Source organism: Salmo salar, chromosome 28, assembly GCF_965601325.2.
Source record: "Salmo salar chromosome 28, fSalSal1, whole genome shotgun sequence".
Lineage (NCBI taxonomy): Eukaryota > Metazoa > Chordata > Actinopteri > Salmoniformes > Salmonidae > Salmo > Salmo salar.
The window spans coordinates 24,877,700-24,897,451 of NC_138318.1; the positions used below are offsets into that span (position 1 = coordinate 24,877,700).

The 19,752-nt window shown below is 44.1% G+C and overlaps 1 protein-coding gene across 1 annotated transcript in view; it reads right to left on the reverse strand.

Moving 5' to 3' along the window:
* The window catches only part of itga9 (integrin, alpha 9), a 138,719-nt gene that overhangs the window by 69,342 nt on the left and 49,625 nt on the right, over positions 1 to 19,752 (reverse strand). Inside the window, exons 11-15 of the mRNA XM_014180007.3 lie at positions 19,458 to 19,552; positions 17,351 to 17,441; positions 12,544 to 12,589; positions 11,581 to 11,735; positions 4,840 to 5,000 (exon numbers count right to left, since the gene is read on the reverse strand). Coding sequence (XP_014035482.1) covers positions 4,840 to 5,000; positions 11,581 to 11,735; positions 12,544 to 12,589; positions 17,351 to 17,441; positions 19,458 to 19,552 — 548 coding nt within the window. The remainder of the gene's footprint in view (positions 1 to 4,839; positions 5,001 to 11,580; positions 11,736 to 12,543; positions 12,590 to 17,350; positions 17,442 to 19,457; positions 19,553 to 19,752) is intronic.

Below are 19,752 nucleotides of genomic sequence, written 5' to 3' on the forward strand. Positions count from 1 at the left end.
CACCAGATTTTTAACACTATTTAACTCCACAAAGCAGAATAAGTGTTCCTCTCATCTCTGGGTAATCAAACAATTGTACATTGCCAGTGTTTTTAAACAAAGTTCTGTTCTATTCTACTACACAGCTCAACTCTATCATGACATGTGGTTCTGGCCTGATGAATCCCACTCTCAGTATTACTGGAAGAGTGTTTATCCCTGCTAGTACATTAAATCAGTTAGTTACGTACGTGGCACACAACAGATGTCAAAGCTAATCTAGAGTACACTACTGCCCACCCAGAAACAGAGGTTGCGTCCCAAATGGCACCCTATTCCCTTTATAGTGCACTTAGGGCCCCACATAGGGCTTTAGTCAAAATGAGTGCACTGTAAAGGGAATCTGGTGCCTTTTTGGATGCAAAAATAGAGATATTGCTGTATTGATGTTGAACATGTTTATTTTGGGAATTAACAATACAATACTTCTTATTGCATACCTACAATTTACACAGTTGAAGCTAACAGTTTATGCTCTGTCTGATTACAGTGTTAAATTAGAAAAGGCAACCCTAAGTGTCTAAGTATCAATGCCTACTATATCACTCATCTAGGAGTACCACTGACTCCACAAAATGATCCCCACTTCACTTGATAGATCGGATGAATAAACATAACTTTTCATTGTTTAAGGCTCGATAACTGTGTTATTATGTGTCGTTGAAAGCCTCACATATGACATGACTAAGTTGTGTGTCTTAAGTTAAAAGAACAGAATGCAACAGAATACGAAGCCTCAGCCTCACACATTACCCAGTATGATGAATGAGGATTATTATTGTTACAACTGTTCTGTGCAATGTTGTGATTTATATAACGGGTGGGTCTAATCCTGAATGCTGATTTGTTAAAAGCGCATTCCAGCCAGTGTCTATTCCACAAGTTACCACTGGCTAAATCTATGACGTTAAAATGCCTATTTACTCTGTTCCATCTGACTGCACAATCCACTGTATCAGCCCAGCCAAGCAATGTATAAACTTGATCTCCACTATAAAAAGCATCTAGCCATTATCTCACTAGCCATTATCTCTTTTCTTTTAGAGTAATATTTAGTTTTCAACAGCGAAGGTTTGTATAAACCTTGCTGTCTGCAACATTGTTTCAATATTGAAATTCGATCTCTAGCTGTCCCATAGTGATGAACGTGTCGGGAGTCGCGACAAGACAGACAGGCAGCTTTTCTCAACCATTCGAAATCATGAATCAGCTGGCATAAATTGAAAAAAGGTCAAATGAAACGAAGTGCAGGTAGTTTGTGGTCTTTCCAGTTTGAAGTGATTGTGTTAGCTGTGTTGTTGGCTAGTGCCTCGGAACAACAGTGTCCTGACGAGAGAACACATTTTCTATGCTAGGCGAAATCGCGCCTCATTAGCTCATTGTCATGGATGTATCTAAATAAATGTCTCTAGAAAACAGCTCAAACAAATGCAAATACAACTACCTTGCTGTTATTATGGCTGCCATTTTTGACGTGACTGTTAGCCGTAGTTAGCTAGCTAGCAAATAAGGGATAAGAACGTTGCCAGCCAGTATGGCAATGGAACATTTAGAACGAACGACTATAGACACAGAACAAAAAGACTGAACGACTGGGTCAGGTCCATAGTCACACAACAAAAAGACTGAACGACTGGGTCAGGTCCATAGACACAGAACAAAAAGACTGAACGACTGGGTCAGGTCCATAGACACAGAACAAAAAGACTGAACGACTGGGTCAGGTCCATAGACACAGAACAAAAAGACTGAACGACTGGGTCAGGTCCATAGACACAGAACAAAAAGACTGAACGACTGGGTCAGGTCCATAGACACAAAACAAAAAGACTGAACGACTGGGTCACGTCCATAGACACAGAACAAAAAGACTGAACGACTGGGTCACGTCCATAGACACAGAACAAAAAGACTGAACGACTGGGTCACGTCCATAGACACAGAACAGACACAGACCAGACACAGTCGCGTTTCTGGCAACCGAACCGATAGAACGAATGACCAGCCGGCTTGGGTAGCAACCCTAGATTTGTTTCGGGACTATATCTTGTGGAAGGATGAAATAGTATGACAAATTCAATAAAATAACATTTTAAATAAAAATATGTCAATCATTATTTGAATATGTTGGTAACCCGTTGTATAAAAGTGATAATGCCATCGAAGCCGGTGTTTGGAGGATATATTGGAGGATATACTAAACAACACCCGTGCCAATATATCCTCCAAACACTGGCTTCTCAGGCATTATCACTTAAGTATACTTATCACAGGGCTGTATGGGTGGGTAGAAGCCCTGGGTTCAGGGATCTTTTAAATACTTTGAGTGTTTGCTTTAGCCTGCCTGGAGTGCCAGATGGGCGGGGTTTGCAGTTTTGGGTACTATTCTATTGGATAATTAAACCAGGCAAGCACAGATAAAGCATGAGAGTTTTTGAATGGTGTTTGAACCCTGGGCTGTTTGGGGGGGGAGAAAGAGAGATGAAGAGAAGGCTAGCATTATAATGACAGATCCTTTCACTGCATAGTTCAGTCGGGCTCAGCCTCCCAGGGAGAAATGAGCCTGGGGTCCACTGTAAAGAATGCCAGTAAAATGATCAGGCTCCGTGTGGGGTGGGACCTCTGGTCCCCATTAGCAGGAGGTGAGACATAAATGGACGCCCTCAGAGCTCAGGACATAGGTCCGATCTATTGCCGCTTCTGAATCAGCTGGCTACCATAAAGTAACTAACTACTTATGAAGTGACAATGGAGCGTCTGTCTACTGTTTTTACTGAGTACAAGAAGCTTTCGTCTGCACATTAAGATCCATGCGAATTGCAGTCGTTAAAACTTAGTTTAAAAATAGGCTTTGTTAGAGGTCTAGGCTACACTATCTGAGAATAGTGACAAAGGTCTACTACTGTGACAGAAAGCTTGGAAATTAAATGACTGAAATTGGCATGGTTCAACAGTGAGTGCGGAGGGTTCTTTCTCCAGTTTAAGTCACATATTTCCCTGCACCTTAGCTACTTAGCTATGTTGTCTGTGTAATGGATTAGTTTTCTGCCTCCTGTTTCTACAAGGCCCCCTCTGTCCATCTGGAGCGTGAAGTCACAAGCTCTGCTGTTCGGCTACTGCGTATCAACCTAGCGGTGCCAAAAGCCATAGTCTGCCTTAGAATGCCTATGTAAATTACGATCACCAGAACGGCACATTTTTTGGGGGAGCCTGCCATTTTGGGCTCCATTTCTTTTAAATTATGATCAAGTTCGATCCCCACGGTGAATTATTTTAAAGTTCAAGATATTTAATGAAATAGTGATCCATTCTGACTACTACATTTGTCATCACACAGGACCACATGCTGACACAGACCAATCACGGGTTGGCAGGCTACGAGGATGCTCGTGCCCTCAGGCACGCTCTTTACATGTGCACCTAAGGGGGTGTGGTGTGCTATCCAGATGAGAGCGCGGAGTCAACAAGCCTGTCAAGAGTAGATGGAGTGGCTGACCAATGTCTATGGGGCTGCCAGAGGACGACAGAGCGGAGAACGGAGGATGACAGAGCGGAGAACGGAGGATGACAGAGCGGAGAACGGAGGATGACAGAGCGGAGAACGGAGGATGACAGAAGATGACAGAGCGGAGAACGGAGGATGACAGAGCGGAGAACAGAGGATGACAGAGCGGAGAACGGAGGATGACAGAGCGGAGAACGGAGGATGACAGAGCGGAGAATGGAGGATGACAGAGCGGAGAATGGAGGATGACAGAGCGGTTGCACAAATGATAAAGATAGCCTACAATTATATAAAAATACAGAATCAAGATAAAATAATTGTCTAATTTATATATAAATCCAATCTAGCCTAACCGCGTTGTGATCGGTTGGTTTTCGACTGTTTATGTCCAAGGCTTCCGTTATTGATGGCGACGTCATCTTGCAGCATTGGGTTTACTCTCTCAGGCAGGATGAAAACGACTACATCGGCCATGATCCTTTAAGCGCTTCAAATTCAAATACTTCCGGCTTCATGCGCCATCGGGAGTTTTCCCTAAGAATACGTGGATGACGTCAGCGCTATTACTATCAACTGGTTCCAATGTCTATGGTTTCTACCCATTTGGAGATGACAGCACAGTCTGAAAGTAAACAGTGGTTTTATGAACCATTATGACCGCCTGCCTGTCACCTTTGACCTGACCCAGCAGGCTACAGTCAAATACCACTCAAACAGACTGTTGAACTGTCAAACACACGCAACCACACACATCAAGGACAACAACCACCCGAGCCACTGCCTGTTCACCCCGCTATCATCCAGAAGGCGAGGTCAGTACAGGTGCATCAAAGCTGGGACAGAAAGACTGAATAGCAGCTTCTGTTAAATAGCCATCTCTAGCACATCAGAGGCTGCTGCCTATATACATAGACTTGAAAATCACTGGCCATAAATGGAACACTAGTCACTTTAATAATGTTTACATATTTTGCATTAATCATATGTATATACTGTATTCTATTCTACTGTATCTTAGTCTATGCCGTTCTGACATTGCTCGTCCATATATTTATATATTCTTAATTCCATTCCTTTACTTAGATTTCTGTGTATTGGGTATATGTTGTGAAATTGTTAGATATTACTTGTTAGATATTACTGCGCTGTCAGAGCTAGAAACACAAGCATTTTGCTACACTGAGTGTACAAAACATTAGGAACACCAGCTCTTTCCAAGACAAAGACTGATCAGGTGAATCCAGGTGAAAGCTATATGACTGACTCCCTCATATGACTGAGGTCTAGGAACTCACCTTAACGTATGCAGTGTACTGTTGGCACTCCACTGTGTTGATGTCCAGACTGAGCTCGTTGCTCACAGAGCTCATCTGGGCTCCGTTCTGAACCAAGTACACTCTAGAAGGCTGGCTCCTCTGTCTCTTATCCACATCAGCTGTCAGGTTATACAGCAACTCTGGGGGAAGAGGAGAGAGAGTGGGAATCATGGGTTAGTTAAAGCTAAGTCATGTTTCACTTCACACAGTCTGAATAAGACATATTCATACAGTCAAACATAGGGGAGAGAGAGGCCCACATGTGTTAGTTAGAGAGGCAATGTAAGGCTCCTAATAGCACCTTTTAATAGTGACAATGTTTCGATCCAAGGTGGATCTTAGTCAGCTCTAGGGCTGATGCGGTGACGTATTACTGCCACACTGGCGGTCACGTGTCATGAAGGCAGTCAAATTCCACATGACTGTATAGTCACTGTAATTAAGCTTCTCCAAGCTCTGATGCTGCTGCTGGTCATTAGTAGCCTACCAAACTTGCTAACTACAATAGACTCAGCACTATTGTCCCTCTAATCACTCTTGACATCAATGCACATGTATTCGAAAATCTAATCAAACACTTCATGACAGCCCATGAGCTCATGTTACGCAACATTTCTATAGGCTATGTAATTGCGGGAGAAAACAGAGTGATGGCCGCTAATAAAAAGAGGAGGATCCCATCAGCTTTCTATAGGCTAGGCCTACTATATTTATTTCTCAACTTTCCTAATATTAAGCACATTGCTTATATTTACAACAGGAGTATAGCCTACCTGGCTGGCATGAAAATAAACCACGGGAAAAAGCACCCTCCATTCGCTATTTAAGTGCATAGATGATATGTATTTTTTCCCACTGCCTCGTTTCGATACAGGTACATGATAATGGTCCATTCTAAATTAGAACAAATGTCACACATATACTAAATAATATATGTAAAGACAAGATTAAATCAAGAATAGTTTGATGGGTGACAATCACTTTTGAATTATATATTATCACTTGGGAATGATGCCCAGCGTAAGAAACAATGCCTTTTTTTGGCGACTTTATCTAATCGTAGTCGCACACCTCATGTAGCCTAGCCCATAGGCCTATATGTTTTAATAAGGTTTGTATCACAACTAAAGTAAATTAAGCACATTAATTAAGCATATTAATACATTTACGTCATTTAGAAGACACTCTTATCCAGAGCGACTTACAAATTGGTGCATTCACCTGATATCCAGTGGAACAACCACTTTACAATAGTACATCTATATCTTTTTTTTGGGGGGGGGGGATTACTATATCCTATCCCAGGTATTCCTTAAAGAGGTGGGGTTTCAGGTGTCTCCGGAAGGTGGTGATTGACTCCGCTGTCCTGGCATCGTGAGGGAGCTTGTTCCACCATTGGGGTGCCAGAGCAGCGAACAGTTTTGACTGGGCTGAGCGGGAACTGTGCTTCCGCAGAGGTAGGGGGGCCAGCAGGCCAGAGGTGGATGAACGCAGTGCCCTTGTCTGGGTGTAGGGCCTGATCAGAGCCTGAAGGTACGGAGGTGCCGTTCCCCTCACAGCTCCGTAGGCAAGCACCATGGTCTTGTAGCAGAATAATAACTGGCATATATAAGCAGCGCGTGAGTTTCAAGTTTGGGAAAGATAATTTTCACCATAAAAATGCACCTTTATAATAAAAGCATTACATGCATAATTGCATTTGCGATCACTTTTGATAATGTTGTTTTCCGCTAATGGAACATTTACGCTTATAGCCTACTACCATGTGCTCATTGCTGTGCTTATAATGTGAAGAAATAGCTTAGTAGTTTATCAACATTTTAAGCTAAACGTTCTGATCCGTTATTGCAGCCACATTGCATAAAAAAGTTTTTGGGATGCTTGTGGTTGTAGTCATTTGGGATCTATCTGTCCCAGACTATGTTTGGAATATTTATTTCTCGCACAGAATAGGTTGACTTTTGTACTATGGGAGATAGTAGATTGACATAAGCTAGTGCTTTTGCTGTTCGTTAGGCCTACTCATCCTGTTGGCTGACGAAAAGTAAATGTGGACAGTTCTTCAAATAGCTTCAATATGCACCTTGGAAGTGGATAAGGACTTGCGCAGTTGCGTCCCCGATGTGTCTGTCTTCACTTGTAGCCTGTGAGAAAGACCTGATCATGTGACAGAGAGCCATATGAGTGAGAGGCGCATCGGATTGCACAGCACACTAAGGAAGAAGAACACAACGCAGCACTCCGGGCCACAAAAGGCATGTTTTTTTGGGGTGCATTACAGCCACAAAGGGGATGCCGCTGTGAAATTCGAGGCATTATCAAGTACTTATTGTGAAGGTGTAGGCTATATTACATGGATTTATTACACTTTTTAAAATGGTTTGTAGGCTATGTGTGGAAGCCAGGAGATGCTACATGTGTTTATGTTAATTAACTGTCAATTACCGTGAGACCGACAGTTATTTGCTTGACAATCACCGGCTGACGAAATTTCGTGACTGCCACAGCCCCAGTCAGTTCAAGCCTTAGTTGGAGATGTCATCATGTCTCACTACCAGACATGCACGCACACACACAGGAAATGAAGCTGGAATGTATAGCGGCCGTTTAACGGGTACCTGACCAATTCTACTATTTTGTGTGTTCTTTGGAGCTGATCTTAACTTTTTTCGTAAATAATGTTTCCGCCATCTGACTGAAAAGAGCTTCTGGACATCCGAACAGTGATCAACAGCCTTGATTTGGATGAAGATTTCTACTTCAATGAGTCGGCGGCACAGGACATACTGCTCACCCCAGACCAGGCCCTAATCCCTGATGTTCAGGTACCCTGATGAAGCTACGGTGGAGAGTAAATGATCTGCTTCTACTCTCTGTTCTATTCTACAATCATTGGAGAACAAACCGAACAAACTCTGTTTGAGACTATCCTATCAACGGGATCTGAAGAACTGTAATTACCTATGTTTCTCTGAAACTTGGCTGAACAAGGAGATGGATAATATTCCAGCTGGTTTTTCTATGAATCGGCAGGACAGAACGGCAGCGTCGGGTAAGCTCAACGGGAGTGGTGTTTGTATCTTCGTTATCAACAGCTGGTGCGCAATCTCTAATGTTAAGGAAGTCTCAAGGTTCTTCTCGCCGGAGTTAGTATGGTTTATCATGAGGCATTCTATTTACCAAGAGTTATCTATAATTTTTGTATCTGTCTATTTACCACCACAAACCGATGCTATCACCAAGACCGCACTCAAAGAGCTGTATAGGGCCATTAGCAAACAAGAAAATGCTCATCCAAAAAGTGGTGCTCCTAGTAGCCGGTGATTTAATGGAGGAAAACTGAAATCTGCTTTACCTAATTTCTACCAGCATGTCACCTGTGCAACTAGAGGCAAAGCAAGGCACCTTTACTCCACACACAGAGATGCATACAAAGCTCTCCCTCTCTCTCGCCCTCCATTTGGCAAATCTGACCATAACACTATCCTCCTGATTCCTGCTAACAAGCAAAATCTCAAACAGGAAGAACCAGTGGCGCGCTCAACACGGAAGTGGTCCAATGAAGTGGATGCTAAGCTACAGGACTGTTTCGCTAGCACAGACTGATAACATTGAGGAGTTTACCACATTATTCACCGGCTTCATTAATAAGTGCATCAACGACATCGTCCCCACACTGACCAAACGTACATATCCCAACCAAAAGCCATGGATTACAGGCAACATCTGCACTGAGTTTAAGGCTAGAGCTACCGCTTTCAGGGAGCGGGACACTAACCTGGATGCTTATAAGAAATCCCGCTACACCCTCTGACAAATCATCAAACAGGCAAAGGGTGAATACAGGATTAAGATCAAATCCTACTACACTGGCTCTGATGCTTGTCGGATTTGGCAGGGCTTGCAAACTAACACAGATTACAAAGGGAAACCCAGCCACGAGCTGCCCAGTGATGAGTCTACCAAACAAGCTAAATGCCGTCTATGCTAGCTTTGAGGCAAGCAACACTGAACCATGCGTGAGAGCACCAGCTGTTCTGGACGACTGAGTGATCACGCACTCCATAGCCGATGTGAGTAAGGCCTTTAAACAGGTTAACATTCACAAGGCAGTGGGGCCAGACGGATTACCAGGACGCGTACTCAGAGCATGCGCTGACCAGCTGGTAAGTATCTTCACTGACATTTTCAACCTCTCCCTGACCCAGTCTACATGTTTCAGGCAGACCACCATAGTTCCTGTGCCCAAGAACACTAAGGTAACCTGTCTAGATGACTATCGCCCTGTAGCTCTCACATCTGTAGTCATGAAATGCTTTGAAAGGCTGGTCATTACTCACATCAACACAATCATTCCAGACACCTGGACCTACTCCAATTTGCATAACGCCCCAACAGATCCACAGATGAGGCAATCTCTCTACGAGGCAATCTCAGAGGAAGGCCCTAAAAATTGTAATAGAGTCCAGCCTCCCAAGTCATAGATTGTTTCTCAAAATGCATATTACCGTGCTCTGAGCACGCGAATTGAAGCATGAGAGGGTCGGAGTATAAGTCCAAATCAAAGTATGCGAAATGGAGCATTTACATGTACATATTTTGAAGCATGCATTGATGCACGCTTCAACGGAAAGTATGCAAAGAAATATGAAGCAACCATGTAAAACTGATGCAATCGTTTTTTTTTAAATCAATGGTGGACATTATTTCAACTGAAGCGAGAGAAAATACACTCCGACTTCGGAATAAAATGTTGCCTATTCACTTCTCATATGTTGCCTGACTACAATATTTTATCTTGCTACGTTAATAAATACATGCTGTGTTAATTTTGGCATGTTTACCTGCCTACAATACACACTGTAGAGTGTGTAGGTTGTAAGACCATAGTAAGTCAATAGCACTAACAGGCTAGCTGCTAATGTTAGCTAGCCAGATAGCCACAAAGGACTGTTAGCTAGCTACCAAAAAAGAATTAACATCTACTTTGGATAACATTGGTTTTAGGTCGTTTTTGCCAGTTATACTATCTGGTTAGCTACATTATTATGATTCACATATAGCCAGCCAGTTATACACAAAGCAAACGTTTTACTTCATATCTTCTTTCGGCTTTATTGCCATTGTCCTGGCTAGAAGAAGGGAGGTTTAGTGAATAGGTAAGTCCATAGTAAGTCAATATGGCTAACTGGCTAACTAGCTAGCCACAAAGAATTGACATATACCTTGCATAACAATAGTTTTAGGTCATTTTTGCCTGTTTAACTAGCTAGCTGGCTAGATTACGATGATAATTATGAAATAAAACATTTGCTTAGTCTATGTTTCGTCTCTATTGTTGCCATTGTCCTGGATGGAATAAGGTTCAGTGAATGGGGAGATGCAGCGCGAGGTAATACAGTAGGGGTAGGGCTTCTCAAATGAAATGTTTTATGCGTTCGCCACACTCTCATCCTCACAAGAACGTATTCTAGAGAACGTCCTCAGAAAATGCACTTGAGTATGTGGAGTACGGTAGTATGCATTTTGGAAACACCCATAGACTTTTCTCTCTGCTACCGCATGGCAAGGGGCACCGATGCACCAAGTCTGGAACCAACAGGACCCTGAACAGCTTCTACCCCCAAACCATAAGACTGATAAATAGTTAGTCTAGGTATCTATTTGGTTAACTATTTAACTATCTGCATTGACACTTTTTGCACTAACATTTTTGACTCATCACATACACTGCTGCTACTGTTTATTATCTGTCACTTTATTCCCAGTTATAAAAATAATATACAAAAATGTAAATGTACTGTGTGTGGGTCTGTGAATTTGTGCATCTCGGTGTGTATGTGTGTGTGCATCTCGGTGTGGTGCTTGCGCCATGGTTTGTGTGTATGTGCATGCATGTTTGCGTGTGTGTGTTTGTGAGGGGGTGCCTTCCATGACCTCACCCTGTCAGGCGGAAAGGGGCGTTGAGTGTTCATTACCGGCCCAGACATTTTTACCAAACAGAACAGAAACACACACACACACACGCACACACACACACGCACACACACACACGCACACACACACACACGCACACACGCACACGCACACACGCACACGCACAACCGGGCGTCATCACCAAACAGAAAGACACGAGGTGCTGCAGTGCAGAACTACTTTCCACTGGTCATGCCAAACAGTCAAACCGAAGAGAACAGAGAACCCTTATTCCTCCTGTTACGCCTGGCCCTGGACCTGCTCCTCATTATGTAATGAAACAGCAGGCTACTTCCCTGTCCTGGGGGGGTGCTTAACACGACCACACCCAACTGTGGCCACACCCAAACAACCATCAATCATGAACACACCTAAAGAGTCAAACGATAACCATGACCAAACACTGAACACTCAGAACACCATGACCAGACCTAAACAACCAACCAGGACCACACCTAAACATTCAACACCTATTGGCTGGATTATAACCAGACTAGACCAGTAGACTGAAGGAGAACCACAACCATAGGCAGCATCCATTGGCCAAAGACTACATCATGGAATGACACAATTCAGTGGCACATTCACAAATCGCTCTGAATAATCCACTACAATATAATCTACTAGTTCTAACTACTAAAACAAGGCATATGAGGGGTACCATTTCAAACATACCACTCTATCAACTTAAGTGAGTTGTACATTATTTTGTGTCTGCTATAGTTATGCTGTAGTTGTGCTCACCTATCTGTCCCGGCAGGTGTTTTCCTCTGAAGATCAGGCAGACTGTAGCGTTGAAACAGTTGAGGTGCTGTGGTCCCTCGTGACACTGAGGAACAGAGATGTTGATGGAGACAGGCAGGTAGATGGACACGTCCACAGTGATCACCGGTCGGGACCTAGAGACCAAACACAACGTGGTGTCAATGGACCTACAACCAGTACAATACAACATGGTGTCAATGGACCTACAACCAGTACAATACAACATGGTGTCAATGGACCTACAACCAGTACAATACAACATGGTGTCAATGGACCTACAACCAGTACAATACAACATGGTGTCAATGGACCTACAACCAGTACAATACAACATGGTGTCAATGGACCTACAACCAGTACAATACAACATGGTGTCAATGGACCTACAACCAGTACAATACAACATGGTGTCAATGGACCTACAACCAGTACAATACAACATGGTGTCAATGGACTTACAACCAGTACAATATAACGTGGTGTCAATGGACCTACAACCAGTACAATATAACGTGGTGTCAATGGACCTACAACCAGTACAATACAACATGGTGTCAATGGACTTACAACCAGTACAATATAACGTGGTGTCAATGGACCTACAACCAGTACAATACAACATGGTGTCAATGGACTTACAACCAGTACAATATAACGTGGTGTCAATGGACCTACAACCAATACAACATGTTGAACATGGTACTGCAGTGGACACAGCTTGGCATTAATGTCTTTCTGTGATGAAAAACATACTCTGTTCCACTGTATGCGTATATACTGCTCTGTTCCAATATCTACACAAGCATAGGTTAACTCTTAGAATAAAACCATGTATTGTGCACACATTCAAAGTGGTATGCAGGTATGGACAGTGAAACAAAGCCACTGTTCGTGTAACACCAAAATATATTACATTCCAACTTCAACAATACAACCACTCACCTCAATAACACCACACTATCAGCCATAAAAGCACCAATGGTAATATCTGCAATGAAAGAACAACCAATGAGCGAAACCTAAGTTAGTGCAGATTTATCCTTTGAATATATGGCACAATACACAAATGTTATCATTAAAAGGGAGCTGAACTTCCTGATTTGGCCGTTATTCTAGCTCGCTCATTAATAAATGCAGCAACAATGACTGAAGCCAAATGGGAGTATTGGAGATGTTGTTTAATCTGGGTGTCTCTCGCATGTGTGTTCTCACGTGGCAAGCGTTTGTACATTCACTCTGCCAAAACAGTACACCGTTACAGTCACTCACCCATCTAGATAACTTGAAACAGTCTAACCAGGTATTGTATCTTGATGTCGCCTTGGCTAGCTAGGGCTAGCAAATTTCTTTCGCCAATTAGCTTCAGCCGGCTGGTGAGCGACCGTGGCAAAGTTAGTTTGACTTTATGTCGCCTTGGCTAGCTAGGGCTAGCAAACTTCTTTCGCCAATTAGCTTCAGCCGGCTGGTGAGCGACCGTAGCAAAGTCAGTTTGACTTTATGTCGCTTTGGCTAGCTAGGGCTAGCAAACTTCTTTCGCCAATTAGCTTCAGCCGGCTGGTGAGCGACCGTGGCAAAGTTAGTTTGACTTTGGATAGACTATCTCCGGGGCCAGTTAGGGACTGTCAATACATTACACAATGTAAATGGGACAATATTTTCATGTTACACGCCTTTTAGTTGTCTCATTAAATGATTGCAATATTTGTATATGAATATCTACAATTTATAGTTGGTTTGAGATTTTTAAGTCATTGAAATGTTTAGCTATTGACAATTGTAAATATTGTCCCATGTAAATTGTGTAATTTATGATGGTCCCTAACTAGCCCGATAGGGATATCGAATGTCAAACCAAATTGACCACGGGCATTACGATCAGGTTGTCTGCAGCTGCTCGCCAAATTGATGATTACTTGGGTACTGCTAGCTGTGGGCAGGATTGAAATAAACCCAACCCAAGGAAACCTATTACACAGTACCCATTCTGTGAATCACCATTTTTTCCTAATTATCTTGCAAATCTCAGTTTTGAATGAGACTGACTATGACCAAATGTATTCCATTTTCGCTTTGTAGTCAATTTTGACACTAGAATAAATGATTCTGACTAATATCGATGCCACATGGGCTGTTTTCAACCAATGAAGTGTATTGCCTTCAGTTGCGCTTTGACAATGGAGTCCTCATACTTGTTGTTTACTGTTCTAGTTCTGAATGTCCCCTGTTGATGTGGAATGCAGTAAACAACATGCCTCAGCATCACGAGTCTGACCGACTGACCAGGGACCACCCAGAGTCAGACAGACGGTAGTCTAACCGACTGACCAGGGACCACTCAGAGTCAGACAGACGGTAGTCTGACCAGGTACCACTCAGAGTCAGACAGACAGTAGTCTAACTGACTGACCAGGGACCACTCAGAGTCAGACAGACGGTAGTCTAACCAACTGACCAGGTACCACTCAGAGTCAGACAGACAGTAGTCTAACTGACTGACCAGGGACCACTCAGAGTCAGACAGACGGTAGTCTAACCAACTGACCAGGGACCACTCAGAGTCAGACAGACAGGAATCTAACCGACTGACCAGGTACCACTCAGAGTCAGACAGACAGGAGTCTGACCAGGTACCACTCAGAGTCAGACAGACAGTAGTCTAACTGACTGACCAGGGACCGCTCGGAGTCAGACAGACAGTAGTCTAACCGACTGACCAGGGACCACCCAGAGTCAGACAGACAGGAGTCTGACCAGGTACCACTCAGAGTCAGACAGACAGGAGTCTGACCAGGTACCACTCAGAGTCAGACAGACAGGAGTCTAACTGACTGACCAGGGACCACCCAGAGTCAGACAGACAGGAGTCTGACCAGGTACCACTCAGAGTCAGACAGACAGGAGTCTGACCAGGGACCACTCAGAGTCAGACAGACAGGAGTCTGACTGACCAGGGACCACCCAGAGTCAGACAGACGGTAGTCTAACTGACTGACCAGGGACCACTCAGAGTCAGACAGACAGGAATCTAAATGGCTAACCAGTGTCCACTCAGAGTCAGACAGACAGGAATCTAAATGGCTAATCAGTGTCCACTCAGTCAGATAGACAGGTGAACAAGTGGGAGAAGGCGTGAATAACACCACATTCGAATCAGCAGATATTCTTTACTTTGTCTGCTGATTCGATCCGAGCTCGTTTGATTTATTCGTTTAACCTAAATCTCACCAGGTAGGATATTGAGAACACATTCTCTTTTACAATAACAATATGAAGTTCAGCTGTAGGCTCTAAGTGTTTCATTAACCCTGAACCTAGTGGAGCTGTAGGCCCTACGTACATCATTAACCCTGAACCTAGTGGAGCTGTAGGCCCTACGTACATCATTAACCCTGAACCTAGTGGAGCTGTAGGCCCTACGTACATCATTAACCCTGAACCTAGTGGAGCTGTAGGCCCTACGTACATCATTAACCCTGAACCTAGTGGAGCTGTAGGCCCTACGTACATCATTAACCCTGAACCTAGTGGAGCTGTAGGCCCTACGTACATCATTAACCCTGAACCTAGTGGAGCTGTAGGCCCTACGTACATCATTAACCCTGAACCTAGTGGAGCTGTAGGCCCTACGTACATCATTAACCCTGAACCTAGTGGAGCTGTAGGCCCTACGTACATCATTAACCCTGAACCTAGTGGAGCTGTAGGCCCTACGTACATCATTAACCCTGAACCTAGTGGAGCTGTAGGCCCTACGTACATCATTAACCCTGAACCTAGTGGAGCTGTAGGCCCTACGTACATCATTAACCCTGAACCTAGTGGAGCTGTAGGCCCTACGTACATCATTAACCCTGAACCTAGTGGAGCTGTAGGCCCTACGTACATCATTAACCCTGAACCTAGTGGAGCTGTAGGCCCTACGTACATCATTAACCCTGAACCTAGTGGAGCTGTAGGCCCTACGTACATCATTAACCCTGAACCTAGTGGAGCTGTAGGCCCTACGTACATCATTAACCCTGAACCTAGTGGAGCTGTAGGCTCTAAGTGTTTCATTAACCCTGAACCTAGTGGAGCTGTAGGCCCTACGTACATCATTAACCCTGAACCAAGTGGAGCTGTAGGCCCTACGTACATCATTAACCCTGAACCAAGTGGAGCTGTAGGCCCTACGTACATCATTAACCCTGAACCAAGTGGAGCTGTAGGCCCTACGTACATCATTAACCCTGAACCAAGTGGAGCTGTAGGCCCTACGTACATCATTAACCCTGAACCAAGTGGAGCTGTAGGCCCTACGTACATCATTAACCCTGAACCTAGTGGAGCTGTAGGCCCTACGTACATCATTAACCCTGAACCAAGTGGAGCTGTAGGCCCTACGTACATCATTAACCCTGAACCTAGTGGAGCTGTAGGCCCTACGTACATCATTAACCCTGAACCTAGTGGAGCTGTAGGCCCTACGTACATCATTAACCCTGAACCTAGTGGAGCTGTAGGCCCTACGTACATCATTAACCCTGAACCAAGTGGAGCTGTAGGCCCTACGTACATCATTAACCCTGAACCTAGTGGAGCTGTAGGCCCTACGTACATCATTAACCCTGAACCTAGTGGAGCTGTAGGCCCTACGTACATCATTAACCCTGAACCTAGTGGAGCTGTAGGCCCTACGTACATCATTAACCCTGAACCTAGTGGAGCTGTAGGCCCTACGTACATCATTAACCCTGAACCTAGTGGAGCTGTAGGCCCTACGTACATCATTAACCCTGAACCTAGTGGAGCTGTAGGCCCTACGTACATCATTAACCCTGAACCTAGTGGAGCTGTAGGCCCTACGTACATCATTAACCCTGAACCAAGTGGAGCTGTAGGCCCTACGTACATCATTAACCCTGAACCTAGTGGAGCTGTAGGCCCTACGTACATCATTAACCCTGAACCTAGTGGAGCTGTAGGCCCTACGTACATCATTAACCCTGAACCTAGTGGAGCTGTAGGCCCTACGTACATCATTAACCCTGAACCAAGTGGAGCTGTAGGCCCTACGTACATCATTAACCCTGAACCTAGTGGAGCTGTAGGCCCTACGTACATCATTAACCCTGAACCAAGTGGAGCTGTAGGCCCTACGTACATCATTAACCCTGAACCTAGTGGAGCTGTAGGCCCTACGTACATCATTAACCCTGAACCAAGTGGAGCTGTAGGCCCTACGTACATCATTAACCCTGAACCTAGTGGAGCTGTAGGCCCTACGTACATCATTAACCCTGAACCAAGTGGAGCTGTAGGCCCTACGTACATCATTAACCCTGAACCTAGTGGAGCTGTAGGCCCTACGTACATCATTAACCCTGAACCTAGTGGAGCTGTAGGCCCTACGTACATCATTAACCCTGAACCTAGTGGAGCTGTAGGCCCTACGTACATCATTAACCCTGAACCTAGTGGAGCTGTAGGCCCTACGTACATCATTAACCCTGAACCTAGTGTTGGCTAGTGGAGCTGTAGGCCCTACGTACATCATTAACCCTGAACCTAGTGTTGGCTATGTTGTATCATCTGTTTTGTACTGTACAAAGGAAAAACCTGCACTCCCTGAGATATTATTTAGGTTAATCTTTTTAAGAATGTTTTTTTTTTTTTTTAACAGTGTATCCCTGTTTTTGTTACTACAAACTTTTGAGTTGAGCACGCCAATTCTTCATTCTATGTATTGTACTGTATATTGTGACAGTACCTAGATATCCATTGCCGTCCATGTCCACATTGCCAGATATTGATTGGCCGAACATCTGGAGGGCGGGGTTTACACTCCGTCCAGACAGCCTCTGCAATGAATTATATAAAACGTGAGATAGAACACACACACACAAATGCACGCAAGTACACACACACACACACACACACACACACACACACACACACACACACACACACACACACACACACACACACACACACACACACACACACACACACACACACACACACACACACACACACACACACACACACAGACCTGTCAGACCAACACTAGCCAACACATTACTGTAGCAGGAGGGATCAGCATCACACTGTCTCACAACAGTCAAGCATGTTTTTGCTACCGCTACTAAAACAGACCACTGTGTCTGTAACTGCTACCACTGAGACCACTGTGTATGTTACTACTACCACTGAGACCACTGTGTCTGTTACTGCTACCACTGAGACCACTGTGTCTGTTACTGCTACCACTGAGACCACTGTGTCTGTTACTGCTACCACTGAGACCACTGTGTCTGTAACTGCTACCACTGACACCACTGTGTCTGTAACTGCTACCACTGACACCACTGTGTCTGTAACTGCTACCACTGAGACCACTGCTACCACTGAGACCACTGCTACCACTGAGACCACTGTGTCTGTTACTGCTACCACTGAGACCACTGTGTCTGTTACTGCTACCACTGAGACCACTGTGTCTGTAACTGCTACCACTGAAACCACTGTGTCTGTAACTGCTACCACTGAAACCACTGTGTCTGTAACTGCTACCACTGAGACCACTGTGTCTGTTACTGCTACCACTGAGACCACTGTGTCTGTTACTGCTACCACTGAGACCACTGTGTCCCATTTGAAACACAGTCACAGTAGTCCTTCATTTCTATTTACTGATAGATACCATAACAGACCACTGTGTCTGTTACTGCTACTATAACAGACCACTGTCTGAGCTTTAATCTACCAACAACACTGAGCAAGGCTATGGTTTGAGAGGGAAGTGGACTTTTACATTTCACCTCATCCTGTATCTCTCAGTAAATAGAAATGAAGAACTACTGTGACTGTTTCAAATGGGACCCTATGCAGTGCACTACTTTTGACCTGGGACCTATTGGCTCTGGTGAAAATTAGTGCACTATATATGGGTGCCATTTGGGACTCAAACTCTATAATATTGTTTCATGGGGCTAATATCCATTGTGGGGATCTTTTGTTCTGGCTTCCAAGCTAATGAAAACACACTCCTGTGTGTGTGTGTGTGTGTGTGTGTGTGTGTGTGTGTGTGTGTGTGTGTGTGTGTGTGTGTGTGTGTGTGTGTGTGTTCGTATTAGATGAGTGGAAAATCTCTTCCCAGGATAACATTACCACCTGGGTCTTTATGACACGTTAGTCAGAGGATGCTTCCCAAATGGAACCCTATTCCCTATTTAGTGCACATAGGGCTCTGGTCAAAAACATTGCACTATAGGGAATAGGGTGTCATTTGAGATGCAGACAGAGAGTAATAGTGCTGCTGTGTCAACACAGATGGAGCTGTGATGTTATCCTTGTTGCTAACACAATGCAGTGTGTGTGTGTTTGGTTTCACTATCCTTGTGGGGACCAGAAGTCCTCACAAGGATAGTAAAACAAGGAATATTCAGAACATTTTGCCGCTCCCCACAAGAGAAAATACTATTTTAGGTTTAAGGGTTAGGTTTAAAAGTTAGGGTTAGGATTAAGGTTAGGGGTTTAGGGTTAGGATTAGGGTTAGTGGTTTAGAGTTAGGATTAGGGTTAGTGGTTTGGGGTTAACGGTTAGGGGTTAGGGAAAATAGGATTGCGAATGGGAATCAATTGTTTGTAAAACAAACGTGTGTGTGTGTGTGGACTAAACTAGAACAGATGAAGATAATTATATTTTATGTTGTTGGTCTCAAACACAGGGGACATAATGTCTCAATTGGCTGAAGATGAATTGTCTCTTGACTTTCTAATATCTCTTCCTCCAAAAGAGCCTATGGTGGTGGCATATTATCTACCCAAGACTTGTGTTGATTACTTGTTGTGTCTAACCATTGAAAGTGTCTTTACCATAGAATATTTGTTGACGATTCCTGTGGCATCGCCATGGTAAATGTAGACTGCTCCACCGTAGTCATCCTCTTTGGGTGCTCCTATGGCCACATCTAGAGAGAGATGGGGAGAGAGAGAGAGAGAATAGGACAGAGGCAGAGAGACAAAGACATGCACACAGAGAGAAAGAGTTCGGTATTACTCATCTACATAAAATTAACAAGAAAGTTAAGAACCAACAAGACTGGATTCCAACTGCCATTCAAGAAGTTGCTTTGTGTGTGTCAGGACCATAGAAATAGAATGAATAGAA